We start from the raw sequence: 27,332 nt of genomic DNA on the forward strand, positions 1-27,332 counted from the left end.
ATGGCTTCTCTGGGCTTCGATATGCTGGCATGGAATTGAAAGGTCCTCGTCGGGCCTGGCGACGGTGAATAAATTCCTCAGCTTAATTCGCAGGGACCGCGAGGCATTCCTGGCCTTCGATCTCAGCGTTCCCAGCTCCTGTTTGTCTTGTTGCGGTGCGGAACCCGGCTGCTGAGAGCTCTGGGTCGAGCTGCTGCCGCGAAGCGACTTGCGAATCTTCAAGTCACTTTGACTGTTCAGAGAGCCGAACAAGGTAGACGACTTGTATTTGGGTCGCGGGGTCTCTTTTTCGGCAGCAGAGGATCCATCTTCCGGCAGATTAGGCAAGCCTGACGGTGTCGTATCTCGCTCACGTAAGTGTTGGCTGGCGCTGGATTTTGACTGAGATCGTCGGCTACTCAGAAAACTCAGTGACTTTGGGGCTCTTAGGGTCGGGGTCTGATGCGATGAGCGGCCGTTGTTGGGGTCAGAACGGAAGAACCTGCGAGACGTCGTAGCCGGCATCGGCCGAGACCTCAGAAAACCGCTGGTCACGAACTGCGCAGAGTTATCCTGGGTCGGCCTAGCTCCTAGAGAACCGGTGAGCATAGACCTAGACCTATGCAGCCGGCGAAATGATGATGGTGCGGAGGCTATGTCATCTTCAGGGGTGTAATATTCGTCTCCGGCTGCTAGGGCCTCAAGGCAGCTCGCAGCGATCCCGGGTAACGGGATTGGAGGCGGCGCTCTGTGTGGAGGACTAAGTCGCTGGTCGCTCGAGTCTTCTCGAGAGTGCATCTGGCCCATGTTTTCCACTTCGTGCGTATCTGCGGATCCCCGATCCGTGTCCCCAGAGTTGCGACTCGCGTCGACTCGCCGACCCCTCGGCTGCACGGAGCATGGTCCCATAAACCGAACGCTCTGCCGACGACGAAGGTCCTGGCTATCTCCCTCTCCGACATCAGTCTGACCGGCAGGAGCCAACGCAGGCAGCCGGCGCTGAGGTGACGATTGAGGAGTCACCGGGAACAGCGACGGTTCGGCCATGGTCCGGCTCTGAGCTCTGGCGTAGGCCTCCTAGGCAGCAATGTTGGCATCCCGTTGTGCCAGCGTCGGGTCGAGGTGTTCGAGGATGATGCCCTGCGTGGACGAGGTCGACTTCCGGCGTTTGAGGTCCGACTTGGACTTCAGGCTACGCCGACGCAGCATCGGAACGGTCGAACAAGGCGGTGACGACGACGTAACGGTGCAGTCGCACCGAGACAGGAGATGAAGAACAGTAATCGAGAAAAAGGGACTGGTCAACAGAAAAATACATCTGTGTAGCTAACCTTATGCCAAGGGTAACGGAATGCCGTGCCGGTGTTGGAGTGGCACAGAGGTCGCAACTCGTAACTGAGACACAAAGCCGCCACTGCGAGGAGGCGACTTTGAGTAGGACAGTTGTGGAAACACAAAACGAATTCGTGAACTGGAAGTCATCATGGACGACTCCGAGGAGTGACGGTGGTGACGCGTGTCAGCAATGGAAGGCGCGCCGGGTGATGGTATGCCGTTAATCGTCAGCTGGAGACCAGAAACAAATCTCTCATTGTAAGCCGTTTGAAACGTCGACGTTGACGTCGGTTGATTCCAGTACAAGTAAACGGCAGCAGGCACGATAGGCCGGTATTTACAGAATATTCTGTGTACCGAATGAAATTCTGATTCATAGACTCAGTGAGCCGAGACTACTCTCAAAATGCAAGCCAAACCAAGAATCCCATGTGCGTCCGAGTCCCAAGTTGCCATACAGTACAAGAAACCACTCGGCTGCATGTTATGCCCATCCCGATATCCCAAAAAGACAAGAACAAAACGAAAGGAATGCCCGTGCCGTATCAACCGATGATGAACTTGAGGTTGCGCGCTCACAACGCCGATGTCATGGCTACCACTTAAGCTCACAACGCCGATGTCATGGCTACCACTTAAGCAGCAATCTCCTCAAGGAACTCCTGGAGCTCCTCATCCACCAGCTGGTGAATCTTCCTGGAGAACTCCTCGGCCTTGCCCGCAAACGACGCGACGCCCTTGACAACCTTGCCAGAGACGACCTCGAAGTCGTGCTCGATGAGCTCCTCCAGATGCGAGACCGACGCGCCAATGTCAATCTTGTCGGTCTTGGTTTGGCGGTCCACCTTATAGCCGCCAGCCTCGACGATGGCAGTGTAGTTGTTGCAACCACCGCCGTTCCAGGCGAGAAGGTTGGGGGTGCCCTTGGGCATGTCGGTGAGGGCGTCCTGGGTAGCAATCTTGAGCAGGTTCTTCTTCATCTTCTCCGGAGTGATGGCGGCGAGCGAGTACTCAGAGTCGCTGGCGGGTTGGAGCGAGAGATAGTAGGCCAGCAGACCGCAGATGTGGGGCGACGCCATCGAAGTGCCCGAGATGGTGTTGGTGGCGTACTTGCTGCCAATCCAAGTGGACAGAATGCTCAGCCCGGGGGCGAAGATGTCGGTGCACTTGCCATAGTTGGAGAAGTAAGCGCGGCTGTCGTCGATAGCCGAGGCACCAACCGTGACGGCCTTCTCGGCAGCAGCAGGCGAATAGTTGCAAGCATCGGCGTTGTCGTTTCCGGCAGCAACAGCGAAGTGGATGCCGACCGAGACAGCAGCATTGACGGTGTCATCAAGGGCCTTGGTCTTGCCGCCGCCCAGAGACATGTTTGCGACAGAGCCCTTGAAGCCCTTGCGCTTCCCGTCCTTGGCAGCCTTGACATTCTCCATGTGCGACTTCGCAGCCCACTCGACACCGGCAACAACGTCGGCCATGGTGCCGGAGCCATTGGAGCGAAGCACCTTTACGGCATAGACATTGGCCTTCTTGGCAACTCCATACTTCTTGCCTGCAATGGTGCCAGAGCAGTGGGTGCCGTGGCCGTTACCGTCTTCATCGGCATCGCCGGAGGGGATTGTCTTGCCCCATTTGGCACGGCCCTCAAAGTCGACGTGCTCAGTGTTGGTGCCAGTGTCAATGACGTAGGCATCCACACCCTCGCCGCCTTCGGCAGCAAACAGATACTTATTGAATGTCGAGAAGCTCAGGGTATTCCGGTGCGAAATACGAGCCAAGCCCCACGGAGCGGCCTTTTCTAGCTCGCTGTCGCACTGGGCGGCCTCTGTCACACGCATCGTGTGGACAATGCTGTCGCGCTCGATGTACTCGACCTGCAGCGGAGCGGAGTCAGTTTCTGATGAAAGCGGCCTGTCAGCGAAACTGAAACAACTTACATCCGGATGCCGCCGAACTTGCTCGATGACCTCGTCGTCGAAATGGCCAGAGTAGCCGAGGAACTCCTGGCCAATCTTGTATGTGTGCTTCAGCCCGCGGAAAACGTCGTCAACCAGTGGCATCTGACCGCGCTTCTTAAGGTCGGCACGCTCCGACTCCCGGTTCGTGTGGATCTCCTGGATCCAGCTGTGGTGCGCCGCAGCGGAGTCATCGCTGACGTGCTTCTTGAACTTGATAATGTACGAGTTGGGGACGACCTCGGCGTTCGATGACGAAAGAATGGGCGCGGCATCGCCATGGATGGTTCCAACGCTGACCCGCGGCGCCGCGGCGGCGCAGGCTGCGAACGAGAGCGCGATGATGCCTCTCATTGTGTAGTTAAAAGGAAAGGCGAAGTCGATGGACCAGCGACTTCAACGAGAAAAGTGAGAGTCGAAGAACCTGAAAGTGAAAATTCAAACTGCGATACCTGCTTCCCTTGACTAGATGCGATACGAAGGGATGATGACGGTTGAGGAGAGGGGGATGGCGAGAGGAGAAGGAGCGAGCTCGGAAGGTTGGGGAGGTGCGCTTTATCAGGGCCTCGGAGGCAGCTGCCATGCGTCAGACCTCGCCATAGCAGCTCACTGCCACTCACGGCCAGGGTAGTGGGCCAGGAGCTCGCCCCAGACTCTGGGCAGGACCCACTTTACTAACCTGATGCGGTGTGGACACCTGAGCAGGCGCTGGGGTAACGATAAGCCTGCCGCGATCAGTATCCGCCTCAGTCACCGATAGCCTTCGCAATCCGTTGACCCAACCGATAGAGCGAAGATAATCTTTCTCTACTCTACAGGTTGTATTCAACCGAAATGTGTCAAAAAGCATTGGATCTGGGGATTTTGAAGCGGCTGTTATTGTCCACGAGTCCATGGCATGGCACAGGCATTGGTAAGTCTCCCGGACGCCAATCAAGGTTCCAACCTGGGGGCGAGGCTGCCTTGTTTCGGATCGGCGGCTTTACAGCCATGCAGGGCTTCTGGGGATCCCTGACACGTCCCTCGTCTTGTCTGGTTTGTGTCCTGCCTTGATTCATACGAGCTCCGGTCGGTTGGAACTGCACGTCAAAAGATGACGAGGCAGCCTCGGCAGCAAATGATACCTAGCCTTGTTGAGCTCAATCCACTGATCATGCGGGATGAGACCTTAGCGAATACTACCAGGTATCCGTACTTCGACCCATACCTTGGGTTATCCGTTAGTATGTAGCACCTCGGAAGAACCATGAACGTCTTTGGTAAAGCTTTCTCTTCACGGTCTCTTCCTCCTGCCAATCTCTTTCTTCTGCTTTTTTGCTACTTCGAGTATATCCTGCCGGCGAATTCGAGACTGCTGAACGCGGAGCCCTCAAAGCTCCATGTTCCGCACCTGAGTCGCAAGCTTAAGACTCTCCGCACTCGTGACCGGAATGGAGGCGGGGAACCTTGCGGGCCTCCCCTGCCGGGCTCAGATAAGTACAGTACCTTAGGCTACCTCCATACCAGGCAAATCCAAGAACAGCGTCTGGGTTGACTTGGCCGGCTCGGATCGGTTTGTCACATACGGTGCATTGTTAAATAGAGGGTACTATGCGACCAAGAGACCGAGCTGTCTTGTTGTCATCACTGACATCGGAAAGGTGTGCAGTCCCAACGCAGCGCATGTCTGTTGACTGCCAGAATGGCTCGGATCATCGAATGGATACAACTGAAGTCTAAGCTGGGCGGGGGTTCCACTCAGGGGAAGAGGTCGATCAACACATGCCGGGCTAGGTGTTGCATCGTCGCATCTGACTCGGGCTTATTCCTGGGTTCTTGATAGGTAACTTAAGGAGGTGCGCTGACAGCGCAATGTATTGTTTTCCGGGATATCGACAGTATCAACATTTTAATCCGCCAGGCACCTCACTGAGATGGTATCTTTCGGCGCAGGAGCTGTCGCAGAACTCCCGTCGCCGATGTCGGTTAGAGAGCAGTTACGTCACAACGCTAACCATCACTCTCCGGGCACGCAAGCAGCGGCGCTTTGATGCAATTGCTGGACCCTGCGGTTATGGTACCGTCGATGTTACGGATACCTACAGTACTATCTAACGCTAGTCTCTTGCGTCTCGCTTAGAGTTAGTAATGGGCACTGTTGGATGTTCGGCAAGGCAAAGGTCATCTGCATCAATTCTATTGATTCTCTAAGTCGGGGATTGTTATCCGTATTCGTCCTTGGCTTCGCTCTTCCCCCAAGCGGAAAGCGGTATCCTGCTTTGTCTGAGGCCTGGGGAAAAAGAGAGGGTTGAGTCAAGGTAGTTCAAGTAAAGAAGCATTGAAACAATGACAAGGAACACGAAAGATAGGAAAATCAAAGGAGGGGAGATGGTCTCGAGGGAGAAGGAGAGAATAGAATAACTAAAGGGCAGAACTACCAGATAAACCCAAGAACGAAACTCAGTATTGGATATGTGGAGTTACGAGAATGTATACCATTACAAGATGACTTGAATGATTGAGAGTACAAGTCAAGTAGGCCAAAATTCACAATCGATGACTCGGGATGATCACCGTCATTTTGCTGGTTCCGGGTTGGTGGTGTGGCTGGTCCACGCAGCCCTTCTGCTCGGTGCTGGCACCGCCACAGTGCCCCTCTGTTTAGCCGACTCAGCACATGTTCAGCCCTGCAGGGCGAAGGAGCAGCGCGAGGCTGACGCCTAAAGTTCCCGTAGCTGGATGGGAGCTTCCATTTCATTTGTGTGTGCTCGAAGGGACCAGACCAAGGCGCTCTGCGCAAGCTTTTGAAGCTCGACACCAAACCAGTAAAGCGCTTTTGTTTTCGCTGCTCGATTTCACACAAACCACTGCCTCTAGTTAAGCTTATCTTCCTCTTTAGAGATCTATTTCCGACTTCCTGGCTGAGCTAGCGGAATTCTGCGGCAGCCTGGGGATGCTGGCGTAAGCTCTCTCTCCGAACGGCGCCAGATCGCGTTTCCCTTCCATGACGGCGCCCCGAGCTCTTGCGCCTGGACCCTCGATGGGTTCTAGGGAGTCGACAATCGCTCATTACTGTCGCTGTGTCAGGTCCTCAGCGAATTGGCCTAGTTGAGTGGCCCGGAACTCTGCAACATGCATCCCGTGCGATCCCGCCGCTATCGAGCGTCGACGTCGACCTCGAATCTCCAGGCCTCCAAAGCCACCGAAGTGCTCCAGGCCCTCCTAGACGGATTGTCCGGGTCAGCAACGAGCCTACCAGAGCGCGCGTACCCTGACATCGAGGAACTGGTCAACCAGATCCGCCAGATTCACCAGCATGTCGCCGCCTCGTCGCCGCCCTCACCACCACAAGACGACTTCCGCCATCTTGGTGGCTTTCAGGCGCTCCTCGACGTATTACGGTCATTTGCAGGCTTCTACAACCCACAAAAGCGCTGCACGACGGAGAGGAGGGCAATATTTGACTTGCTACATGTCGTGCTGGCAACGCTCTCGGCGTCCTTCCGCGGCCACTTTGGCAACAGACGGTACTTCCGGGATAGAGTAGAAGGAGGGGGTTGGGAGGCTCTGGAGCAGATTATAGCCAGCATTGGCGTCGGAGGAGGGAATTCCGACCTCTGGACCTGCTGCCAGCTGTTCGGAAAGCTGCTCTCTTTTGCCCTCGATGACCAGCGCCTGGATGAGCTCTGTTGCGAGGTCGCCTCTTTGTCGGCCTCGGATGACCCGATGGATCGGCCGAACGGAGAGGATAGGGAGACTGAACAGTCCGCAGAAGCCGATACGGGAGACAGAACCGGCGTGTCGCTTACCATGGAGGCCATCGATGAAGAATTGCAAGGCATTATCGGGCCCAACACAGCCATCCAGAACGCCGAAATCATTCGGACTGTGGTTAGCCTCTGGCGATCCATTCCGAAAGGTCAGGATGTTGCGGCGAGCCCTGCTTCGAGGATAGTGCTCGCGGTGTTGTCATCCCTGGCAAGCGCATCACTCTTCAACCTCAATGCTTTGCATGGGACCGGCCTGCTGTCTACCCTGCTGCGCTTGCTTTTTGCCGAGGACAGCAATCTCAACGGACCCGAAAGAGAGATGGCGCTATCCCTCTGCAAGTCCCTGATGCAGTTCGGCATCGACCAGTTGGCCGATGCGGAGTTCTTGTTGAATCGGCGGGACCCAGCTACCTCTGAATTTTGCTTGGACATGACGGAGAAGTACACTGGCCCCCCGTTTATTCAATTCGACCTCTGTTTGCACGGCCACTCATCCATCGAGCTCCCGAACCTTGGCCGGTCTTTTCCTCCTCAAACAGCGCCCGGATACACCTTTGCTTGCTGGGTCCGAATCGATGAGTTCGATCCAAGATCTCACACAACGCTTTTCGGGCTCTTTGACACTAGCCAGACTTGCTTTCTCCTCGCTTACCTTGAAAAAGACACAAAGAACTTTATCCTGCAGACATCTGTCACCTCTCCGCGGCCTAGTGTGAGGTTCAAGTCGGTGGCATTCAAGGAGCATCAATGGTACCATATCGCTCTTGTCCACCGCAGGCCCAGAACTATGTCAGCAAGCAAGGCAAGCCTCTACGTCAACGGAGAGTTTGCCGAGCAGCTTCGCGCCGCATATCCGAGCCTGCCTCCGCCCTCGAATGCAAGCACTGAGAGTTTTGTGTCTTTCTCATCAGGCAGTCCCAAGACAAACCCTGTTCAAGCTTTCCTAGGCACGCCACGGGGCCTCGCGGCTCAACTTGGCCCAGGACTGGTGCACTCTAAGTGGTCGCTAGCCTCGGCACATCTGTTCGAAGACGTTCTGAGTGACGACTTGCTTGCTGTTTACTACCGCCTCGGACCGCGGTATCAGGGGAATTTCCAGGACTGTCTCGGTGGGTTCCAGACCTATGAGGCCTCGGCCGCCCTTGGACTCCGTAACGAGGTGTTCCATCCCGGCAAGGACGATAACTCGGACATCTTGAGAGCCATCAGGGACAAAGCAAGCACCATCGTGCCCGAGCACAAGGTGCTACTTAGCACTTTCCCACTCGCCATATTCCCAGCCGATGGAAAATTCATGGATTCGTTGCTTTTTCGCTCGCTGTCCAGGAGCTCCGCCAGCAGCCTGTTTCATGCTACACTGAAGAGTGGGACGGCGGTTGCCATCAATGGAGCTGTGCCCTGTGTCGACGACGCGCTGGTGAAGTTGAACGGCATTTCGGTTCTCGCGGGCGATCCAGTTGTTGCCACTCCGTACTACTTCGACGACAACCTCTGGCGCCTCGGAGGCTTCACGCCCGTAGCCCTCAAGCTCGTGGAACGGTCGTCTACCGCCGATGAACTGCTACGGTCTGTCGAGCTGATGTTCCACTGCATCAGCAATAGCTGGAGGAATAGTGAAGCCATGGAGAGAGACAAGGGATATGCCATTCTGAGCATGCTGCTTCGTGCCAAACTTGGATACGGCGTGCCGGGCTCGGAGAGCCAGTCGCAGATATGGCGACTCACGCTGACCAACGAGGCCAGAGACCGATTGGGTTTCCAGCTGCTCAGCTTGGTGCTTCATTTTGTTGGGTACAAGCATGCTGACCCAATTGAGTCCTTCATCATCAACCCGCTCGCATACCGCGTTCTCTTGATCGACCCAGACACGTGGCGGAAGTCTTCACCGTTGGCCCAGGAGCTCTACTACAGACAGTTCGTGACGTTTGCCGTCAAGAGCAAGCACCATCAGTTCAACAGCCGCCGGCTGCTCCGAATGCGTAAGTATCGTGTGTGTAGCGTCCTCCATAGATTTCGGTGAGCTCACCAGCTTCCGACAGGGATCATCAAGAGGCTTCTGGATGCGCTGAAAGCCGAGACTATCTCAGAGGAGATTATGCCTCACTTCATGGTTTCCTTTGAGAGCCTCGTGAAGTGCAATTACAACGCCGAAGTCCACCGCTCCATCGCCCTGTTCATCACCTACGCATTCCACACTCCACCGAGCTCGTTGCCGCGAACACCAAAGCCGGCGGCCGCAAGCAGCCGGTCACCTACACCTGGTCTCGGCCTCTTGCGCCGCTCTACCGCCGAAGCCAGCTTCTCACCGTCGACGGTGGGCTCGAAGATGCTCACCAAAAAGCAGCTTGGCATCAATATACTGGACATGTATACCCGACTCCTCTGCGACAAGGCCAACTTGGCCGACATTCGCAAGTTTGCCAAGACCGTCACGAACAAGGTGATATTTGCAGCCGGCCCAAAGAAGAAGGCAAAGGAATACGTGCTGACGTCCGGGCAGTGGCTGCTCTACCTGCTCGCAGAGAATGACCCGGAAATTGTCGTTCTTGGTTGCAAGATTCTTGCTCGCCTCCTCGTCACGCAGCCTTCCGGCTACACGGCCAAGTTTGCGAGCAAGACTGGCGGCTTCTGGATCATGGCCTTCCGCCTGAAGCAGTGGTGGGACATCTCAACTCTCTGGCCGATCCTCTTCAGCATCCTCTTTGGGTACGACGTTGCAAACATCAACTTTGACAACTCGTTCGATTTCTTCAGCCTCTTGGAGATCTTCGGCAGCAGTCGCGTCGTGTTCCCTGATATGCTTCCGGTCATAACGTCCATGCTGCAGCAAGGTCTTCGGGACGTCCTCAAGTATCAGGATGACCCAGATTCGCCGGCCAGGGGTGACCTTAGCACCAAGCAGACCTCTGAAGAGGGTTTCAGTGCCATTCCAACTAGGCCTAGGGCGCGCTCGATGGAGCTGGGCCAGGCCCTTGAACCGAGGAGTGAGATAACCATTCCTATGCTACTTGATGTCTGCTAACGCGAGAATTAGGGACGCACGTACCTGACAAAGACAGGGTGGCAGCGAATGCTGGCGTCCTTCAGATTGTCATCCGTTTCTTGGCAGACATGCACACGCGTTCCGCCAACTTTAGGGATTTCGCCCTCTCCTCGGACTACGTTCGACATCTCTGCGTGGCGCTCTATCCGGTAATCGTGAGTTCCGATCCTGTCACAGCAGAGACGGAGCTCAATTCAAAGGACACACTCAATTTTGAGGGCGGCGATGTCATCATCCGTCCGGTCCCTGGGTCCTCGTCCACGGCGATCCCGATCATCCGGACATCGAATATAGGGCCTTCTGATGCCCAACTACCCTCTCCCAGTCCGGGCCGTGGAACTCCCCTCCGGCGGCCTTCGTCATTCATCCTGGTCACTTCGCAGTCACCTCCCTCGGTGCCGACCCCTGCTCGGTTGAATCACGCCGTGTCTCCAAAGAAGAGACCTGCCGCCCGGACTACTAGCAACGCCGTGCTAGAAGGCGTTCTAGAACTCATCATCGGCGTCTTCACAGATCAGATCCTCGTCAGAAAGGAGTTTCCTGGATTCGGTCTCGTCCTGAAGGTGCCACCAGGGTTTCAAGAACACCGCGCGTACTTTGAAACTTACATCCTTCGGAATACCATCACTCATCTGAAGAACACCATCCAATTGGATCAGAAAATTCTCACAGAGCCCAAGATTTTGCAGAACCTGGCTCGGCTGAATCTCCACATGGTCGAGGCCGTATTCGATGGATCGTTCATGGGCGGAGCTGAGACGATGATCGATTTCACCGGGACCCTCTTAGAATATCTGCAACGACCTGATGTGGCATCTCTGAAGAGCGTCCGGCTGTGCAGCTCTGCGGTGGCGACGATCCGGTCGTCCTTTTTGAAGTTTTGCCTTCTAAGGCTCTCGGACATGGGCGACCCCGAAACTAAGGATTCCGAGGCCCTGTCGATCATGGAACTTCTGCTGTACTGGCAGACCGTTCTACTCGCTTGCTTGTCAATGGATGACGATTACATGAAGCTGCTGTGGTATCAGCTCTACAACAAGCTGGTTGACTCACGGCACAACATCCGGCTGGTAGCTGCGACGCTGTGGCGCATCATGCTTGTGCAAAAGCCTGAGGAGTCAGCGGCAATCTTTCGGCAGACGATGACGCCGGACCAGCGGCCCTTGGCGAGGGGATTCGAGAAACTGACCGAGCTGGACGATGGGGCGTTTCTCGAGTGGGTTGACCAGCATCAGTCCTCGCTTGACGTCCTCTTCTTTGGCGGCATGTCCAAAGCTTGGGAGGAGTTTGTCGGGTTGGAAAACCAACGCACCGCGGACAGTGCCAGGATGAGGACGAAGGCCCGAAAGGAAAAATTAAAGCAGTGGCACACCGAGTCATTGGAGCGGGACAATGTCTTGCTCCGACACGAGATGGCTAACAGCGCGTGGATGAAGAGCATCTACTTCACCGAACACTTCAAGCACCAAAGGCTTCTGCAGGATGTGCAAGATGACAATGCCTTTCTCGCATCGACCTTTGCGAAGATGGAGCGCGATCTGCGCCGGCCAGGCGCCGTGTTTAGCGAACCGCAGACTATCAAGTGGAAGTTGGATCGGACCGAGGGGAGGAACCGCATGCGTCTTCGTCTTCTCCCGGAATATCCCAGCCAGCAGCAGCAAGATTATCAACCGAAGAGAAATAATGGGGCTGCGGCGACCCCGAAGCCCAGCATATCCAGCGGAAGCCTTTCGGTGACACAGGGAGCACGGCCCACAACACCTGCTCCGACGACTCTCACGGAGGGTCGATCTCAAGGGAATATGGAGGACACGGATATTTCTGCCGAGCCGGATTCGGTCGGTGGGACGGCAGACCAAGTTGCGCCGGAGGAAGATTTTGAGCTGGTCGAGGACCCCAACGAGCCGGAGGGAGACGATACCTTTGAGGATAAGAACAGGAAGGTGATGAGGCGGCTTCAGCAAGGGGATGCCGTTCAGAATGTCTTCAACATCTCGCGTATCATTGGCCTCGACGCCTCCGAGGGTATTCTTATCATTGGCAAGGAAGCGCTCTACATTATGGACAGCCTGTTCCAGAGTGCGGACGGAGAGATTGTCAATGTTTGGCAAGCACCGCCTGAAGAGCGGGACCCCTTTTCCGTGATCATCACAGGGGGCAAGCCGAGCGAGAGACGTCAAAACCAAGGCCGCACCGACCAAGAGTCGCGCAGCTGGAGGTGGCAGGATGTCCTCAGCATATCGAAGCGGCGGTTCTTGTTCCGCGATGTGGCGATCGAGGTCTTCTTCACCGATGGGCGAAGCTACTTGCTGACCGCCATAAACTCTGGCATGAGAGATGACATATACGCCAGGCTGACGGCCATGACGCCTCACACCAACAACGCGAGCTTGCTTCCCAATCCGGAAGATGCCTGGCGGCTCGAGAGCCTCAAGTCTCCTGAGGAGTCGCCACAGAGCTTTGGGGCCAAGTTTGGGAGTATTTTCAATTCGTCTGGGTGGAATCCCCTGATGAGGCGGTGGCAGAGGGGCGAGATTTCCAACTTCCAGTATCTGATGCTGGTGAACACCATGGCTGGCAGGACCTTCAACGATCTGACGCAGTATCCTGTTTTCCCGTGGGTCTTGGCGGACTACACCAGCGAAGAGCTTGACCTGAACAACCCGGCGACGTTCAGGGACCTGTCGAAGCCGATGGGCGCGCAGTCTCCGGCCCGCGCTGCGGACTTTGCGATGCGGTACAGGAGTCTTGCCGAGATCGGCGAGACGCCCTTCCACTACGGCACGCACTATTCCTCTGCGATGATTGTCTCGTCGTACCTCATCCGTCTTCCGCCGTTTGTGCAGTCGTTCATCTTGCTGCAAGGAGGCACCTTTGATCACCCCGACCGGCTGTTCTATTCCATCGAGGGTGCCTGGAATTCGGCCTCCCGAGACAATGGCTCGGATGTCCGTGAGCTGATCCCAGAGTTTTTCTACCTACCGGACTTTCTTACCAACATTAATGGCTACAACTTTGGAGTTCGGCAAGGGGGCGGCGGCAAAGTCGACAATGTCATCCTGCCGCCCTGGGCTAAGGGAGATCCGAAGATCTTTATCGCGAAGCACCGCGAGGCGCTGGAGAGTCCGTACGTCAGCCAGAGGCTACATCAGTGGATTGATCTCGTGTTTGGCTACAAGCAGCGCGGGGAAATTGCCGTGGAAAACCTCAACGTCTTCCACCCTCTGTCGTACAAGGGCACCAGAGACCTGGATAACATCACGGATCCTCAGGAGCGCGTCATCACGACCGGCATCATCCACAACTTTGGCCAGACTCCGCATCAGATCTTCACGAGGCCGCACCCGTCGAGGGAGCACGACCGGTGTCCGACCAAGCGGCTTGACACATCGATTGCAGCGCTGACAAGGGTGTCTTATCCGCTGCTAGGTATTTCTATTTCCTGGTTCCACCAATGTGTTGATGGGGTACTGACAATCCGCAGAAAGCCGTGAGCGAGTTGCCTCGCTCATCTACGTGCCCAAGCTTGACCGCCTTCTCTGCGCATCGCCGTTCAGGCTCAATCTCCCTCCACATTACGACAAGTTTCTGGAATGGGGCTACACGGACAACAGCGTGCGCTTTTTCCTCAGTGACAACAGAAAGGTAGGGCTTCGTCAGCGCGGTTCTAGAAAAGCGTTGATCAGCTAACCTCCTCCAGCCCGCCGGCCACTTCGAGAACCTCCACATTGGTCAGATCTCGACCCTCACCTTCGCCGACTCCAAAACTCTCGTCACGGCCGGTGAAGACTGCGTCGTGTCCGTATACACGGTGCAGTCCTCGCCGAGCAAGCCGCTCGTAGAGCTGCACCTGCGCTCCTCCCTGTTCGGCCACAAGACGCCCGTCACGCACATCGCCGTGTCTAAGGCCTTTAGCACAATCCTCACCGTCTCCCAGGACGGCGCCGCCTTCCTGTGGGACCTCAACCGGCTCGATTTCATCCGCAAGCTGCCCCTCGCGCGGCCGGCCGAGTGCGCGCGCATCAACGACGTGACGGGCGACGTCCTGATCTGCTCCGGGCAGAATGTTGTGCTGTATACCCTCAACGGGGAGCTGATCTTGGAGCAGAACGTCTGCGTCCCCAACCAGCACCACTCTTCGTTTGGGGGGCCCAACAACGACTTTGTCCACGCGTGCGCCTTCTACGAAGGGTCGGCGGGCGGCAGTGAGTGGATCGAGAACCAGCTCGTGTTCACAGGCCACCGGCGCGGAATGGTGAATGTGTGGCGGAAGACGGTCGCCCGCAGCGGCGGCGGCGGGTGGACGTTGGAGTTTGTGCGCCGGCTGGACCATGTCGACGTCAAGAGCGAGGTCGGCGCCAACGTCGAGGCCGCGATTACCTGTGTTGCGCCGCTGGCTGGGTTGGTGTACACTGGGGACGAAGATGGGCGGGTGGTAAGTTCTTTTTTTATTTTTACTTATTTGGCTTGTCATCCCTGTGTGTGGATTTGTGAGATTGCTGACTTTGACTATAGTGGGAGTGGAATTTGGTTCAGCGGGAGAGGTAGAGGAATGGGAGGAGGGAAACGTGGTGAGGGATTGATTTTCCAACAAAAGGGGATTGAGGCGGCCACGAGAAGGAGGTGCATTATAGACTAGGCGAGGACGTGGTGTATGGGAACAGGGCATGATTTGTAACCTGAGATACGTGGAGTCTTGGCTGGCAAGAGGTTTGATTGTTTTCCTGGGCCGGCCCTGCTCTTTGTTTCAGCATCAGGTTTAAGGAGTTGTAGAGTCTGGATGTTTATGTCTTTCTTTTGCATCGCCCATTGCCTCCTTTGGGCTGCTTTCCCCTGATTCAGCCTGTTCCGTGCTCTTCCAGGCCTCTTCTCTAGCTCCTGCCCACCCGTCAAAAAAGCCAACATGTACATAACCACAATCGTCCTCCACTGCACGGCGTATTATACACGCAATCCCGCCAACTGGTCTTGGGACCTTCCTGGATGTCGTTGTCTTCTTTCAGGGATTCCCTCACTCACTCCCTTTTGCTTGGATATCATCCACGCTGATCCCTCTCATTCCGTATCGTCGTCGTACCCCGTCAACTGCTTCCTCGGGCCCGTAGGAACTGCATATCATAAATCGCTACCGTTAGCGTCTCTCTGGCTGAATCACTGACAACCCAATCAATCCCCTTCTCCTTCTTCCATCCCCTTCCTTCTACCCAAGTCTCCGGAGAGTTTGTTGACTGGCTGTGTACTGTGTGTGCGTGTGTGTGCGTGTGTGTGTGTGTTTTGTTGGGGCAAGGGAAGTTTGGACAAACATACCGGGATAGGTCATGGGAATTGGCGCGGCGTCATAGTCGCCCAGTCGCCGGCGGATCGGGGGCACGGTGATGAGGATCGCGGGGCCCAGGGCGCCGATGAAGACGGCTGCGAAATAGCCTGGGCGCTCGCGCGCTGCCCAGCGGCAGTAGCGGAGGGGCCCGGCCCAGAAGCGGGGGGTTGTGCCGTTCATTTTTTTTTTTTTTTTTTTACTATTTCCTCGTGTCTTCTTTCTGGTGAGGTTGTCTTAAAGACGTTTCGTTGCTGGAGGACACTTGGGGGTTTCGGTGGGTAGCTGGTCGAGATTTGGAAGTGGCAGTCGCTGGATACGTACCTTGTGCTGTCAATTGCGGCGGCAGCAACACACACACTAGTCGTGCGAGCAGGACCTCGTTGTCGTCGTTGGAGCGCGCGAGCTGAGTTGAGGTTCCCGATGCGGCCAAACCGCGGCTAATTCGAGGATAGTTATTCACGCTGGAAGCACAGGCCAGCGAGCAGGGGAGCAAATGACGGCTGAGTGGGTCTTGGAGCTGAGACCCCCTGCCCCGTCTTGGCAAGGCTACGTATGCCGCATCAAAGGCAAGATCCAATCCCATCTATTTGCCTGAAGGAAAGCTGTCGCAGGGACGAGGCAAGCTTCCGTGGCATGAACTTGACGACTCCGAGTTTGCGCCTGTCTATTCTCCCACCCCTCCCTCCAATTGCGGCCGTCTAGGAGCGGGATCACTGTGCTCAACATGCGGTCACTCTTCTCGTTATTTCTCTTCCTGTTTGCAGCTGTTGTGTCGGCCATCAGCGCTTCGGGCAACAGGCTGCTGGTGATCCTGGAAGATGTCGCCGAGAAAACGAACTACTCCAAATTCCTTGGGGATTTAGAAAGTTTGTGATATGACTTCGGCTCTGCTATACGCTCTAGTCTAACAGTAGACAGGCAGAGGATTCCAGATCTCCTTCGAGGTGCCGAAGAGCGAGTCGCTGGCCCTGTTCCACCTCGGCGAGCGCAGTTATGACCATATCATCCTGTTTCCGACCAAGGCCAAGGGTAAACGGGACTATCAAACTCATACATTGGCATCGGTTTTACTGACACCCCTCCCAGGCCTTGGGCCCAACCTGACGCCCAACATCCTTGTCGACTTTATGAACGCACAAGGCAACATCCTCGTCGCCCTGACCTCCGACCTCCCGACCCCCACCTCCCTCGTTTCGCTGCTCGCCGAGCTCGACATCCAGCTTCCCGCCGACCGCACCGGCCTGGTAGTAGACCACTTCCACTACGACGCCTTGAGCTCTCCCGACATGCACGACGTGCTGCTGCTCCCGCCACCCAGCGCCACCACGCGCCCGGACGTCAAGGACTTTTTCGGCGCCGGCGCCGGCCGAGACGACGACATCATTGCCTTCGCGCGCGGGGTGGGCGCCGTGCTCGGATCCAGCGAGCTCCTAACGCCCGTGCTCCGCGCTCCTCGTACCGCCTACAGCTACAACCCCAAGGAGCAGTCCGAGGTGGTGGACGATCTCTTCGCGGCCGGCGAGCAGCTGGCGCTCGTATCGGCCTTCCAGGCGCGCAATTCCGCCCGCTTCACGCTGGTTGGTTCGGCCGAGATGCTGCAGGACAAGTGGTTCGACGCCGAGGTGAGCAAGGTGGGGGAGAAGAAGGCAGTCAAGACGTTCAACAGGGAGTTTGCGAAGCGCGTGAGCGGGTGGACGTTCAATGAGATTGGCGTGCTGCGGGTCAACTGGATTGAGCACCATCTCGACGAGGCGGGTGCGACGAACGAGTCGAACCCCAAGATCTACCGCATCAAGAACGACGTGGTCAGTATAACCGATTGCCTGGCCCCAACTGCTACCATACTGATATTTCCCTAGAAATACACCATCTCCCTCTCCGAGTACTCGTGGACAACCTGGAACCCCTTCACCCTCCCTGGCGACGACGCTCTGCAGCTTGAGTTCTCGATGCTCTCGCCCTTCCACCGCCTGCCGCTCACCCTCGACGCCGCCCACTCGTCCGACTCGGCGTCGGCCTACAGCGTGTCCTTCAGGCTGCCCGACCAGCACGGCATCTTCAACTTCCTGGTCAACTACAAGCGGCCCTTCCTGTCCAACGTCGAGGAAAAGAACACCGTGTCTGTGAGGCACATGGCGCACAACGAGTGGCCGCGCAGCTTTGTGATTAGCGGCGCCTGGCCGTGGATTGCCGGTCTCGGGGTAACGGTGGCCGGGTGGCTGGCGTTCTGCGCGCTGTGGATGTACAGCGCCCCGGTGGGCGGGAAGAGGGAAAGCAAGAAGACGCAGTAAGGGAGCACAAGTAAGGAATGTGTGTTGGGGTGGGGTATAGAGGGAGGTAGTTGTTCCTGTGTTGTTGATTCGTTCTGTACACAAGATACAACGTTCCCGGATGCAAGGCGCAAAATCTAAATTCCCCGAAGGATATGTATGAACAAATATGCATGAACCTTCTTGTGCACTCCCAGCCTACCCCATTGTCGCCCGAGGTGCTGCCGAGAGCGTCCGCTTCATCAGTCATGGACGCTCACACCCTCACCTCTAAGATCTAGCTTCTGACCTAACTGTTTACACACTATGTGACATGGAAGAGACACGGGGAATGAGAATGGAAAGGCGGGCAAATATCGGCAGGCAAAACAGAACCAAGGCCCTCAGATTAGCTCTCTTATGTTCCCACTGACAACCGACAGGCAAGCCAACTGCTGTAAGCCAGATCCCGTCTGCTGCCTGCAAATTTGGCTTTTTGGACCTTGGTCATCACCGGGCACGTTCTGTTTTGCTGCTGCTGCTGGAGTAGTCCCTGGCGTTCCCCATCACCGTTCCAACAGATACCGTGACAAGTACTTGCACAGAAGAAGAGATATGGAATGAAAGTTTACGATGCAGAAAGAACACTAGAACTTTCCGACACGTCAAAACTCCCTCCACCGAAACCTGATGGCACCCGCCACCTGTACCAAGCTGTTGAACAATTACTGTGTCCCCCCCCCCCCCCGTGCTTGCTGCTCCGATTGAAAACTACAATTTTTGTGGATCAGTCATTGGTGCTGCACAGACACGCCGGGCAAGTCCGGCGCCGGCGCACCTCGCATCGACAATATTGTCGTCATTGCAGGTCGCCGGGTGTTAACCACTTGGTATAAGGTCGGTGTACCAGGCTTGGTGGAGGGGAGAAGACGGAGGATCCCTGAAGAGAGGACGGGTTCTGATGTTGGTTCTGGGGTTGTGGTGATATAATAACGAGATATGGAATGGGGGTATAGTTTGGATGCGAAAACCTGCTCAGATATCCATTCTTGATCGCTCTCACCCTCGCCCTGGTCCCGGATCTGAAGCATATGCGGTGATATGTACAGGGGATAGGATGAGTTGAGCTTGGGGTGTCTTTCGTCACTGCAGTTTCTTGGGTAGGGGTTGACTTAGCTCTCGCTGGCGACGGGATATCGCTTGATATCATCTTGGCCGCGGTCGCGAGAGCCGTTGAGATAAAGCGGTGATCGAGGAGTGTCGGTTGCGGACTGCGACAACCTTATCCTCTGTAATGAATTTCATATGAACTCCGCACGAACACGATATTGCGTTGATGAAATCAGAGGCCGTTTACCTCCATGAACTTGTGAGGTTGAGAAGGGAATCATGGTCGGTGGGGAAGAACACGATCTTACCTCACCTTGGAAACGCGTTTGATGCCTGATAGGCTGATACACATCAAGTGGCTGTTGTGGGGCTGCGGAGGGCCTATGAAGCTCGCGCCACAGTGGCACTCAGCCTTCAACAAGGCTGTAAATTTCCAGATCCGGCCACTGGGCAGCTGTTCAAACATCTCCTCCCGTCTGTCGTCAACACCGAGCAGAAAAGCAGCCCAACCCACAGCTTGCTGGCACATCCCCCTACCTCACACATAGGCTTTTTAGCAACAGATCAGTCAAAATGGTAAGAAAGAGCCGTTACAAACACATCACGTCCACTACCCACTCCCTTTAACTCCTCCCAACAAATCCGCTAACCTTTTACCCCCGCCAACCAGGCGCGCAACTCCGAAAAAGCTCAATCCATGCTCTTCCGCTTCCGCGAAGCACAGGCCGCCGACTTGGGGATCATCGACGCGGGCCGCTCCCGGCGCCCGCGCGCCATCACCGAACAGGACAGCATCCCGGCGTGCGAGAAGTGGCGCGGACAAGTCCTCAAAGAAATCTCGCGCAAAGTCTCACGGATCCAGGACCCGGCGCTGTCTGATTATCAAATCCGGGACCTCAACGACGAGATTAACAAGCTGATGCGCGAGAAGCACATGTGGGAGGTGCAGATCCGAAATTTGGGCGGGCCGAACTACATGAGAGCCGGTGGGGGCAAGGTGTATGACGAGGCCGGGCGGGAGATAGCCGGCGGCGGTAAGGGGTATCGGTATTTTGGGCGGGCGAGGGAGTTGCCTGGGGTCAAGGAGCTTTTTGAGGCGGCGGCCAAGGCCAGGCAGGAGGAGGAGAAGCCGTTGGAGGAGAGGGCGGATCTGAGGCGGCAGGTGAATGCGGCGTATTATGGATATGCGCCGGGGGAGGAGGATGGGGAGTTGTTGGAGTATGAGAGCGCGAGGGAGAAGATGGCGTTTGAGGCCCTGGCCAAGGCGGGGCCGGCCGAGACGCCGCCCGGTTGGGAACCGCTGCCGGGGGATGTTGGGGATGGCAGGGTGTGGGAGCTGCCTACGCTGGAGGAGGTGCAGCAAGAGTTGATTGATCGGAGGAGAAAGAGGTTATTGGATCAGCTGTAGTCGGGACACCGGGTGTGGTTCTGTAGCATTTCCATGGGCTGGGTTTGGCGTTGGCGGCGCAAAGGGAATTGAGGGGAATCGCATCCCCGGAGTTCCGTTCGAGAATAGCTGGTGTGTTTGAATGATGGTAATTGCCGTGTTTCTCGTGAGATTGAGCCAGTTGTACAACAACCGAGCTCAAGAGTCTAACCCACAGGTGTGTGCAGATACAGGTGTGTATGTTCAAGACGCAGACTCGGCTCACAATTTACCATCCAAATTCAACGCCGAAATACCCAAACAAGTGATTTACATCTAGCGCTCACCGGGAAGAAGCAGCTCCCTGGGCCTAACAACGCTTCGGCCAGCTCTTCTCGATCCAACCAGCCATCAACTCCGTAAATGTGCCCTCAACATAAAGCTGGACATGCTCGCGACTGTACTCCCCACCGAGCAGCCTGAGTGCGATGAGCACCCAGGGCGTGATAAAATCCATGAAGACAAGGTCAACAGTCTCCGGTTCGCCGTCCGAAGGAAAGTCCACCTCGGCCTGTATACAGTTGGGCACAACGTAGAAATTGACAGGAAGATGCACGGTATCGTCGCCGTCGTTGCCGATATCGTCCCTGGTGGTGTAGCCCTCGGTCAGCCGAGGCCGCTGGCCAGCGCCCTCGCCGAGCGGCTTTTGAGGGGCACCGCCCAAGTCATCACCAGACGCGAAGGAAACCTCGTTGTTGATGATGGACTCGTGAATGACGAGCTGCTCAGGGATGGCCATGAAGCGGTTGTCCGGCGGAGTCGACGATGCTGTAATCTTGCCGGCGTTGTTCAGCAGCTTGATGACCTTGCGAGCCATGGCGTAAGGCACATCGGGAATGTATGTCATCTTGCTAAGGAAGGGTGAGACGATGTAGGTGGTGTCTCGGGTAAACGGGCCCTTGAAGATGTCGAAGCGAATGGAGCCCGTATTGACGATGGCTAGGCGGGGCACGTCTTTCCTGCGGGGGTTGACTGCCACGTCCGGGAGCACCTCGTTCTCGATCCAGCTGTAGATGCTGTTCTGTCCCGGATAGGGAGAGCGAGACATCCAGAGGGTCTTCGGGGCGCAGCCAAAGGCATAGTCGAGGTCCAGTTCGGTACGGGCTTTGGTGATCATAGCCGACACGTTGCGGCCGTGCTCGGTAAGGAATGAGGTGGCATTGAGGCCCGTGTGATGGTGCAGTCCCAAGAGGTTGTTGTCGATGTATCTGCGGTGGAAAGACAAGCGAGACCTCTCGGAGCGTGCTGCTCTCTCCAATTCGCCGTCGACAGACATCCAGCCGATAGTCTCGAAGTATCTCCCGCTGGCTACCGCAAACGACCGCGCATCGTAGGCGGTGGCGTCGCGAATATGGACATGGCCGCCAAAGAAGAGGATGGGAGTGAGAGGGTTCAGCTTACGGATCTCCCGAAAGATGGTCTGGAACTCGGGCATGCGCACTCCGACATGTCCGATCACGACGAAGACATCTGTTTCTTCCCTGACGGCTTCTTGAAACCACTTCTCCTTGACGGTCTCTCTCACTGGCTGGACAACTGTGTTGTTGGCGTTACCGGTAAAATCGAAGAGGAAGCCAAAGGCGACAATGTCGAGCTTCTGGTTCTTGGTCTGGAACTTGCGGTATCTCTGGGCCATGGGCATCCTCTCACCAGACCTGGTATCTATGTAGTCGAGGTTGGAGGCGATGTACTTGTCCTTGAAATTGGGAACCGTGTGCAGGTGCTCCCGATCGGCCGTCGAGGCAATGTAGAGCTCATGGTTACCGGTGCATATGATGTCGACATCTTGTTGACGGTAGATGTCGTAGTAGTATTTGCCCTTGGGACTGGATGCATCGTAAAGGCCGTTACCCTCCACACGATCGCCAGTGTCAACAAGCAGGAGGTCGACGCCATCCATGTCGGCTTTTTTGCGCATGTGCTCGGCAAACGAGACATAGTCGCCCCAGTCGGCCGAGTACTGTGGTTCTTGTAGATGGCCGCCATGCCATCCGTGAGTGTCTGTGGTGTGCAGGAAGTTGAGCTTGCCCCATACCAGGTCGCGCATTGGCGCAGGGACCGGTTCGGCTGCACCAGGCTGCGCCGCGGCCGCGATCCGGGCAAGCGCTGCCAGAGCACCGCCGAGGACGACAGCCTTGGACGTCATTTCGTCAAGGAAGTTCGTCGCGGATGCCACAAAGGAGTCTCGGGGATTGCTCGACTTGACCTTCAGAGGGTATTGAATATCTCAGACTTTCCCCCTTCTCATCGATCATCCAGGTGTTGTTGCCTTGTCGGCGGCGGGTCGGTCGTCACAAGCTGAGGCTCTCAAGGGACCACAAGGGTCCTCAGGTCCCAACCGGGGTCCCGGCAAGGGTCAGGTGCCCCTGGCAGCGGACCCGGTTTCCCGGGCCGGTCTTGGCAGCCTGCGGGCCTTTGACCCTGACAACCTCCGACCGGAACAACCACACGCCTCAGTGTTCATGGATTCGACCATCGTGCCTGAACGTGAAGGCAGAATACCTAAGCTTTGGCGGGAATTTGGGGCATGGCATAGGTAAGCCTTGCACAGGGCTTCTCTTGAGGGCAAGTCTGGCTCCGTTCAAGGTTAATTGGATGATAAGGTAGGTGGGCAAGACCGGAGCCTTGCACACTTCCATGCCAGAATTGGGCCAGAAGAAAAAAAAAAACCCCTGAGGCCTTCTGTAAGGTCTGTATGATAGGCATATATCCGGGCTGCCCGGGTCTTTTTTTCCGCACAAGACTTCTAGGTGCAAGGCTTAACCTTCACAGGGCACTTTGTCCCTGGGCAAGGCTTACGCGCTGTCCCATTTTCCCGGAATTGGTAAGGTAGCCCTCGAAAAGCAATACAATGCAACATTGGATCGCCTTCCAAACTCGGAGTCGGGGTTGGACTTTCAGTGGAGCCAACAAGCTGTCTGTTCCCGAACGGCCGACCCCGCGAGCCTTCCTACTGTGTAGAGCTGGGGCTGAGCTTCAAGCTTCCAAAGCTGCCCTGAGCTTGAAGTGACCTTGAAACTTTACTGGTTCCAAGCATCCCAACTCCCAGCTCCAGCTCTCAGCTTCGGGGACTTCCAGAACCAGATAAACCAAGATCGAACGAGGGATATTCGTCTCGGCACAGCAGGGCAGGTCACCGGTAACCTGGAGGGGACGGATTCTCACCCGCACCCCATGCAGGTCCTCGGCCGGGACTCCGCTCGCGTGCAGACTCAGCCTCCAGGAAGCATGCCAACATCTCGCCGAGCTCGACGTGGATGCGCGACGGTTGGTGCCAAGCCCCGGCTTGACCCCGCATATATTCCCCATACCCCTCCTCCATTACGACACATGCCTCTGCGCTTGTTTGTCCCAAGCCGAGCAACATGGCAGACATGGACAATGCAGCTAGTCGCCTGGCCAGTCAAGTGTGCAGTGTTGGCAGTGTTTGTCCAGCAGTCCAACCTTCGAGAAATCCGGACCCAACACAAGTCCGCCAATCTCCCGAGGGCTGGGTACACACCTTTTGCTCTAAATACGCTGATCCCCCTGCATTTCTCACGTGTTGCTCTCTAAACCGTACTTGAGCACGAGGTCAGCTTGTTGCTGATACTCTTGTCGCTTGTCACCGATATTGAAGCTTCAAATCGATCGACGTGTAGGGGTTGGCAACCAGCCCTGTCAGACCTTCCGGACTCGCTTCGTCCGACCTCATTGTTGTCTTGGCCCCAAGCTTCATTCCCTGTGCCGTCATTGCGTTTAGATGCACGCACCTCCGCTCGGCCATTTTGCTTCGTTGCTACCACCCGTCCACCCGTTCCCCTCTTGACCTTTCCAGCAACCGACTTCTGCACATGGCCGACATCATGATGACTACTCCCATGGCTGACGATGTCTCACGGTATGCACGCCCCGCAAGGGAGTCGCTGAGTTCTGAGGATTTTGAGACGGCGTCCATCCGCTCGGCCGCTCCGTCGTACAGTACGTAGCACCCTGCTAGTTAAGCTCCAACAGCCCGTCCTCCGAGATCCTCTTTTGCCCAGGATCAAGAACGTCCCCTTTCTCCAATCGCCTACACGTACTAACCGAACCCCCATTAGCCTCCGACGCTCCCTCCTACCACTCAACCAACCCACACCCCGACCCCCTCCCGCCCTACTCGCCACCAGCCCGCTCAACCCCTCCAACAACAACCACAACAACAACCCGCCAAAACAGCAGCGTCTCCTCCCTCCTTGACCCAGTGCCTTCCCCATCCTCCTCCTCCACCACCACGACCGCCCCGCGGCGCTACGGCCTCCCCCCCGTTCCCACCGGCCCACCACCCCAGGACTTCCCCTCCCTCTCGCAATTCCGCATTCCGCCCTGGTCCACCGCCAACTCAACATCCAACCCGACAGCCCGCATCTACCACAACGTCGCCCTTCGGCGCGCCGCCAGCGTGGCCAGCAGCAGCAGCAGCTCAACCGCCAACCTAGATGGGCTGATGCGGCGGGTGATGCTGGAGCGGATTGAGGAGGAGGAGCGGTACCATAACAGCCAGCAGCAGCGGGTGCGGCCGCTGGAAGATCCGTACCTGGTGGGCGAGGAGGCGGCGGCGCGGGCGCGGGCGGAAAGGATGGCGCGGGAGGAGAACTGGGGGGAGGAGGTTCTGATCAGGGAGGATCGAAGGTGGGATTGGTTTTTGGGTATGTTTCTTCTTCTTTCTTTTCTCCCCCTTTTCATTGCTCATCATGTCTTCTTGGACCCTTTTGGAGTGTTGGGGCGTGACTGACAATCTGACTCGGTGGGTTTGATCAAATCAGCTCAGATGAAGGACCGCGAAGAGCGCGAGCGGAGCTGGAAACGGTTCCGTCGCGATATTGACAGGCGGTCGAACAGCAGGCTTCCGTTCCGCATCGGCGCCCGTTTCTAGGGGGATGTTGGGCGTGCCTGGCGCATAGTTTTGAAGGTTGCTGTGTTTTGGCGCCATGTGTTGGAGGCTTCAGTTTTGCGCTGCGTTTCTATTTACTTCTTCCACTCCTTGCAGACCGTTTCGGCCTCGGGGCTTCATTAGGGTATTTTGCATTGGGCAGGATCGGGTTTTGTATCGGCCGGGGTGTTTTTGGAGTTCTTCATGCTTGGGTTTCAAGATTGCTAGGATGAGCTTGGTTTTTGGGAGGTCCTTGCATGTATGGACGATGAGACATGTTTTGCAGCCGGTTCTACTAGCAGAGAATGACAGCCAGCATATGCCACTTGATCTCACCCGGTAGTCTTGTCAGTCGGAACGGCGATACTACCATGTTTGAGTAAGGCACTGGAAGGTACTTACAATCTGCGTATTCTGATATAAGGGACGACGGTGCCCGTGATCAGCTCGGCAAAAGCAGCTCAGCCACGACAGAGGAGCGGAAGCCCAAAACTAATTCAATTCTCGCCGTGCCTGCCCTACCTCGTTCGTGACCCTCGAAAATCAAGTACACATCCGTCAACGCCAGGCCAAATGCTGCTAATGACGTCCCGCGAGCTGAATCTCAACTCCCCTTGTATACAACTTTTGTACACTACCCTGTTGCACCAAACTGGCAACCCTGCTGGTCTTAGCCCTTGCTCTTGGTGTTGAGGATGAGAGCAACGATGAGCCTGTGTGGTTGTCAGCGACCTGACCATGTCACTCTGGACTCGACGACCATTTCTTACCCGTAAAGCCCCAAGACTTCGCCGAAAATGAGGATCAACACCATGCCGACGAATACCCTGGACTGCAGCATGTATGACCTGACGCCCTTGTCGCCAACAACACCAATGCAGTAACCAGCGGCAAGGCCGGTAAGACCGACTGATAGTCCGCACGCAAGATGCATGAATCCACTGGTCTAAGTGTCAGCCCACCGACTGGTTCGTCATCACATCTGAATGTTGTTGAAGGACAAACTTGAACAAGCTATAGGACCCCGACGCCGGCGGTTGCAGGTCCTGGGCGATGAGGACGGAGATGACGAGCGAGTAGACTGCAATAATGCCGGACATGACGACGGGAATGAGACACTGCACCAGGAACCGGTTAGCGTGCCACGTTTTCCTTTCCCATGCCAGACCTTCGAGAGTAGGTTCCCACCTTCATAATCAAGTCCGGCCGAAAGGTCCCCACGCCTCCAATGCCAATGCCGGATTTAGCGGTGCCATACGCTGCGCCCATGCCTGCAGATGAGAGAAGTTCCGTCAGCCATCATCCGCCGATGTAACTGATAGTGCTGCGTCGACGCGGTCGTTCGGAAGGGTGGGAGGGTTGTCCGTACACCCGAATATCATGGCCGAGGCGATGCCGCCCTGCATACAGATTCAAGTCAGCAACTGGCTGATGTCGCCTTCGTGCTTTCTTGGGAAGCTAAGCATACCATGCCGATGAAGGGCGCAAACTTGGGGCTCAATTCTGACTCGGCCATCTTGGTTGAATTACCGGCACCGCTTATGGAGAAAGTACAAGTCGCAGTGCTTTCAAGTCGATGCGCAGATAGGTCGTGCCGAGGCTGCGCTCTGCTTGGAAGGTTGCCAGCAAGGATGGTTGGATGCGCGACGAGGTTCTACGGAGCTAACGTTTACCGCACGGCCCGCCTTGGAGGTTGCGTAGCCGCCAAGCTCAGAGCCAACATGTGCCGTCACGTGAACACTAACTAAACACTGAGTTGATGTCACGCCACAGAGCATGCTTTGGGCTGTTGCATCGGGACTCTTCAACAACTAAGGCCGCTGAAAACACTGAGTGCTAAAGGCCATGCCGCCAGCGTGGGCACTCCTGAAAGCAACATAGACGACGGGAACTAGTGAATGCCGTATCAAGTACATACAAAGGCAGGCGTTGTCAGTGAACCCTCTTGGCCATCTATCAATTCTCGTCCGCAGCCGATAACACGGTATTGATGCATTCTGCGATGCCGCAACTCTGCTATCCATGGTCGAGTGGTAACCTTGAAGAAAGCCAGTAGTTTTCGACCCATGACATTCTTCTCCCCCATTAGCCAACTCCCTCGTTGACCATACAGGTGTTCACCTTTGAGGTCTCCAAGTGCCAATACGGCACTGAGCTCATCAGGGACACAAACTGCGCCACGCCCCAGCGATAAGGTTACCACCGTACTCCGTACTGCGTATCCGTCCTAAGCTGCCCCGGTATGGTACCTTTCAGATTGAGGATCAGGTAAGGTACAAGT

The 27,332-nt window shown here is 56.2% G+C and overlaps 9 protein-coding genes across 9 annotated transcripts; 5 read left to right on the forward strand and 4 right to left on the reverse strand.

Annotated features, from left to right (window-relative positions):
• Positions 1-1,613: 1,613 nt before the first annotated feature.
• Positions 1,614-4,061, reverse strand: N657DRAFT_643641 (subtilisin-like serine protease). Its single transcript, XM_062792594.1, has 2 exons — positions 3,249-4,061; positions 1,614-3,185 (listed from the first exon to the last, which is right to left on the reverse strand). The coding sequence occupies exons 1-2, from the start codon at positions 3,618-3,620 to the stop codon at positions 1,950-1,952; spliced, it is 1,608 nt and encodes a 535-aa protein (XP_062648652.1). The 5' UTR covers positions 3,621-4,061; the 3' UTR covers positions 1,614-1,949.
• A 395-nt stretch (positions 4,062-4,456) lies between these two features.
• Positions 4,457-5,295, forward strand: N657DRAFT_643643 (uncharacterized protein). Its single transcript, XM_062792595.1, has one exon. The coding sequence runs from the start codon at positions 4,513-4,515 to the stop codon at positions 4,798-4,800; it is 288 nt and encodes a 95-aa protein (XP_062648653.1). The 5' UTR covers positions 4,457-4,512; the 3' UTR covers positions 4,801-5,295.
• Positions 5,296-6,027: 732 nt separating this feature from the next.
• On the forward strand, positions 6,028-14,947 carry N657DRAFT_643645 (beach-domain-containing protein). Its single transcript, XM_062792596.1, has 7 exons — positions 6,028-8,994; positions 9,055-9,455; positions 9,516-9,999; positions 10,050-13,487; positions 13,543-13,703; positions 13,759-14,493; positions 14,574-14,947. The coding sequence occupies exons 1-7, from the start codon at positions 6,378-6,380 to the stop codon at positions 14,604-14,606; spliced, it is 7,869 nt and encodes a 2,622-aa protein (XP_062648654.1). The 5' UTR covers positions 6,028-6,377; the 3' UTR covers positions 14,607-14,947.
• Positions 14,948-15,113: 166 nt separating this feature from the next.
• Positions 15,114-15,555, reverse strand: N657DRAFT_569683 (uncharacterized protein; the record flags this gene model as incomplete). The annotated part of the gene is made up of 2 exons (XM_062788678.1): positions 15,114-15,166; positions 15,366-15,555. 2 exons carry the CDS (start codon positions 15,553-15,555, stop codon positions 15,114-15,116), a joined length of 243 nt encoding a protein of 80 aa, XP_062648655.1.
• A 458-nt stretch (positions 15,556-16,013) lies between these two features.
• Positions 16,014-18,006, forward strand: N657DRAFT_643646 (Dolichyl-diphosphooligosaccharide-protein glycosyltransferase 48kDa subunit). Its single transcript, XM_062792597.1, has 4 exons — positions 16,014-16,241; positions 16,294-16,404; positions 16,462-17,180; positions 17,235-18,006. The coding sequence occupies exons 1-4, from the start codon at positions 16,100-16,102 to the stop codon at positions 17,664-17,666; spliced, it is 1,404 nt and encodes a 467-aa protein (XP_062648656.1). The 5' UTR covers positions 16,014-16,099; the 3' UTR covers positions 17,667-18,006.
• A 1,007-nt stretch (positions 18,007-19,013) lies between these two features.
• N657DRAFT_655073 (Isy1-like splicing factor) lies at positions 19,014-20,142 on the forward strand (the record flags this gene model as incomplete). The annotated part of the gene is made up of 2 exons (XM_062794560.1): positions 19,014-19,016; positions 19,405-20,142. The coding sequence occupies 2 exons, from the start codon at positions 19,014-19,016 to the stop codon at positions 20,140-20,142; spliced, it is 741 nt and encodes a 246-aa protein (XP_062648657.1).
• Positions 20,143-20,470: 328 nt separating this feature from the next.
• On the reverse strand, positions 20,471-22,306 carry N657DRAFT_569795 (uncharacterized protein; the record flags this gene model as incomplete). The annotated part of the gene is made up of 1 exon (XM_062788684.1): positions 20,471-22,306. The coding sequence occupies one exon, from the start codon at positions 22,304-22,306 to the stop codon at positions 20,471-20,473; it is 1,836 nt and encodes a 611-aa protein (XP_062648658.1).
• Positions 22,307-23,523: 1,217 nt separating this feature from the next.
• On the forward strand, positions 23,524-25,382 carry N657DRAFT_643650 (uncharacterized protein). Its single transcript, XM_062792598.1, has 3 exons — positions 23,524-24,120; positions 24,240-24,827; positions 24,945-25,382. Exons 1-3 carry the CDS (start codon positions 23,994-23,996, stop codon positions 25,052-25,054), a joined length of 825 nt encoding a protein of 274 aa, XP_062648659.1. The 5' UTR covers positions 23,524-23,993; the 3' UTR covers positions 25,055-25,382.
• A 26-nt stretch (positions 25,383-25,408) lies between these two features.
• N657DRAFT_643651 (V-type ATPase) lies at positions 25,409-26,608 on the reverse strand. Its single transcript, XM_062792599.1, has 6 exons — positions 26,520-26,608; positions 26,421-26,451; positions 26,240-26,322; positions 26,057-26,169; positions 25,822-25,992; positions 25,409-25,764 (listed from the first exon to the last, which is right to left on the reverse strand). Exons 1-6 carry the CDS (start codon positions 26,565-26,567, stop codon positions 25,722-25,724), a joined length of 489 nt encoding a protein of 162 aa, XP_062648660.1. The 5' UTR covers positions 26,568-26,608; the 3' UTR covers positions 25,409-25,721.
• Between the last annotated feature and the right edge of the window lie 724 nt (positions 26,609-27,332).

This window comes from Parathielavia appendiculata (assembly GCF_033297405.1).
Source record: "Parathielavia appendiculata strain CBS 731.68 unplaced genomic scaffold N657scaffold_4, whole genome shotgun sequence".
NCBI lineage: Eukaryota > Fungi > Ascomycota > Sordariomycetes > Sordariales > Chaetomiaceae > Parathielavia > Parathielavia appendiculata.

Coding starts and splice junctions, on each gene's coding strand:
- N657DRAFT_643641 (XM_062792594.1), bottom strand. CDS start 3,620: ATGAGAGGCATCATCGCGCTCTCGTTCGCAGCCTGCGCCGCCGCGGCG. Junction 3,186..3,248: donor AAGTTCGGCGGCATCCGGAT/GTAAGTTGTTTC, acceptor GCTCCGCTGCAG/GTCGAGTACATCGAGCGCGA.
- N657DRAFT_643643 (XM_062792595.1), top strand. CDS start 4,513: ATGAACGTCTTTGGTAAAGCTTTCTCTTCACGGTCTCTTCCTCCTGCC.
- N657DRAFT_643645 (XM_062792596.1), top strand. CDS start 6,378: ATGCATCCCGTGCGATCCCGCCGCTATCGAGCGTCGACGTCGACCTCG. Junction 9,456..9,515: donor CCAAGACCGTCACGAACAAG/GTGATATTTGCA, acceptor ACGTCCGGGCAG/TGGCTGCTCTACCTGCTCGC. Junction 13,704..13,758: donor TCCTCAGTGACAACAGAAAG/GTAGGGCTTCGT, acceptor AACCTCCTCCAG/CCCGCCGGCCACTTCGAGAA.
- N657DRAFT_643646 (XM_062792597.1), top strand. CDS start 16,100: ATGCGGTCACTCTTCTCGTTATTTCTCTTCCTGTTTGCAGCTGTTGTG. Junction 16,242..16,293: donor ATTCCTTGGGGATTTAGAAA/GTTTGTGATATG, acceptor AACAGTAGACAG/GCAGAGGATTCCAGATCTCC. Junction 17,181..17,234: donor ACCGCATCAAGAACGACGTG/GTCAGTATAACC, acceptor ATATTTCCCTAG/AAATACACCATCTCCCTCTC.
- N657DRAFT_643650 (XM_062792598.1), top strand. CDS start 23,994: ATGGCCGACATCATGATGACTACTCCCATGGCTGACGATGTCTCACGG. Junction 24,121..24,239: donor CTCGGCCGCTCCGTCGTACA/GTACGTAGCACC, acceptor AACCCCCATTAG/CCTCCGACGCTCCCTCCTAC. Junction 24,828..24,944: donor AAGGTGGGATTGGTTTTTGG/GTATGTTTCTTC, acceptor TGATCAAATCAG/CTCAGATGAAGGACCGCGAA.
- N657DRAFT_643651 (XM_062792599.1), bottom strand. CDS start 26,567: ATGGCCGAGTCAGAATTGAGCCCCAAGTTTGCGCCCTTCATCGGCATG. Junction 26,170..26,239: donor GGCCGGACTTGATTATGAAG/GTGGGAACCTAC, acceptor TTCCTGGTGCAG/TGTCTCATTCCCGTCGTCAT. Junction 25,765..25,821: donor GAAGTCTTGGGGCTTTACGG/GTAAGAAATGGT, acceptor ACAACCACACAG/GCTCATCGTTGCTCTCATCC.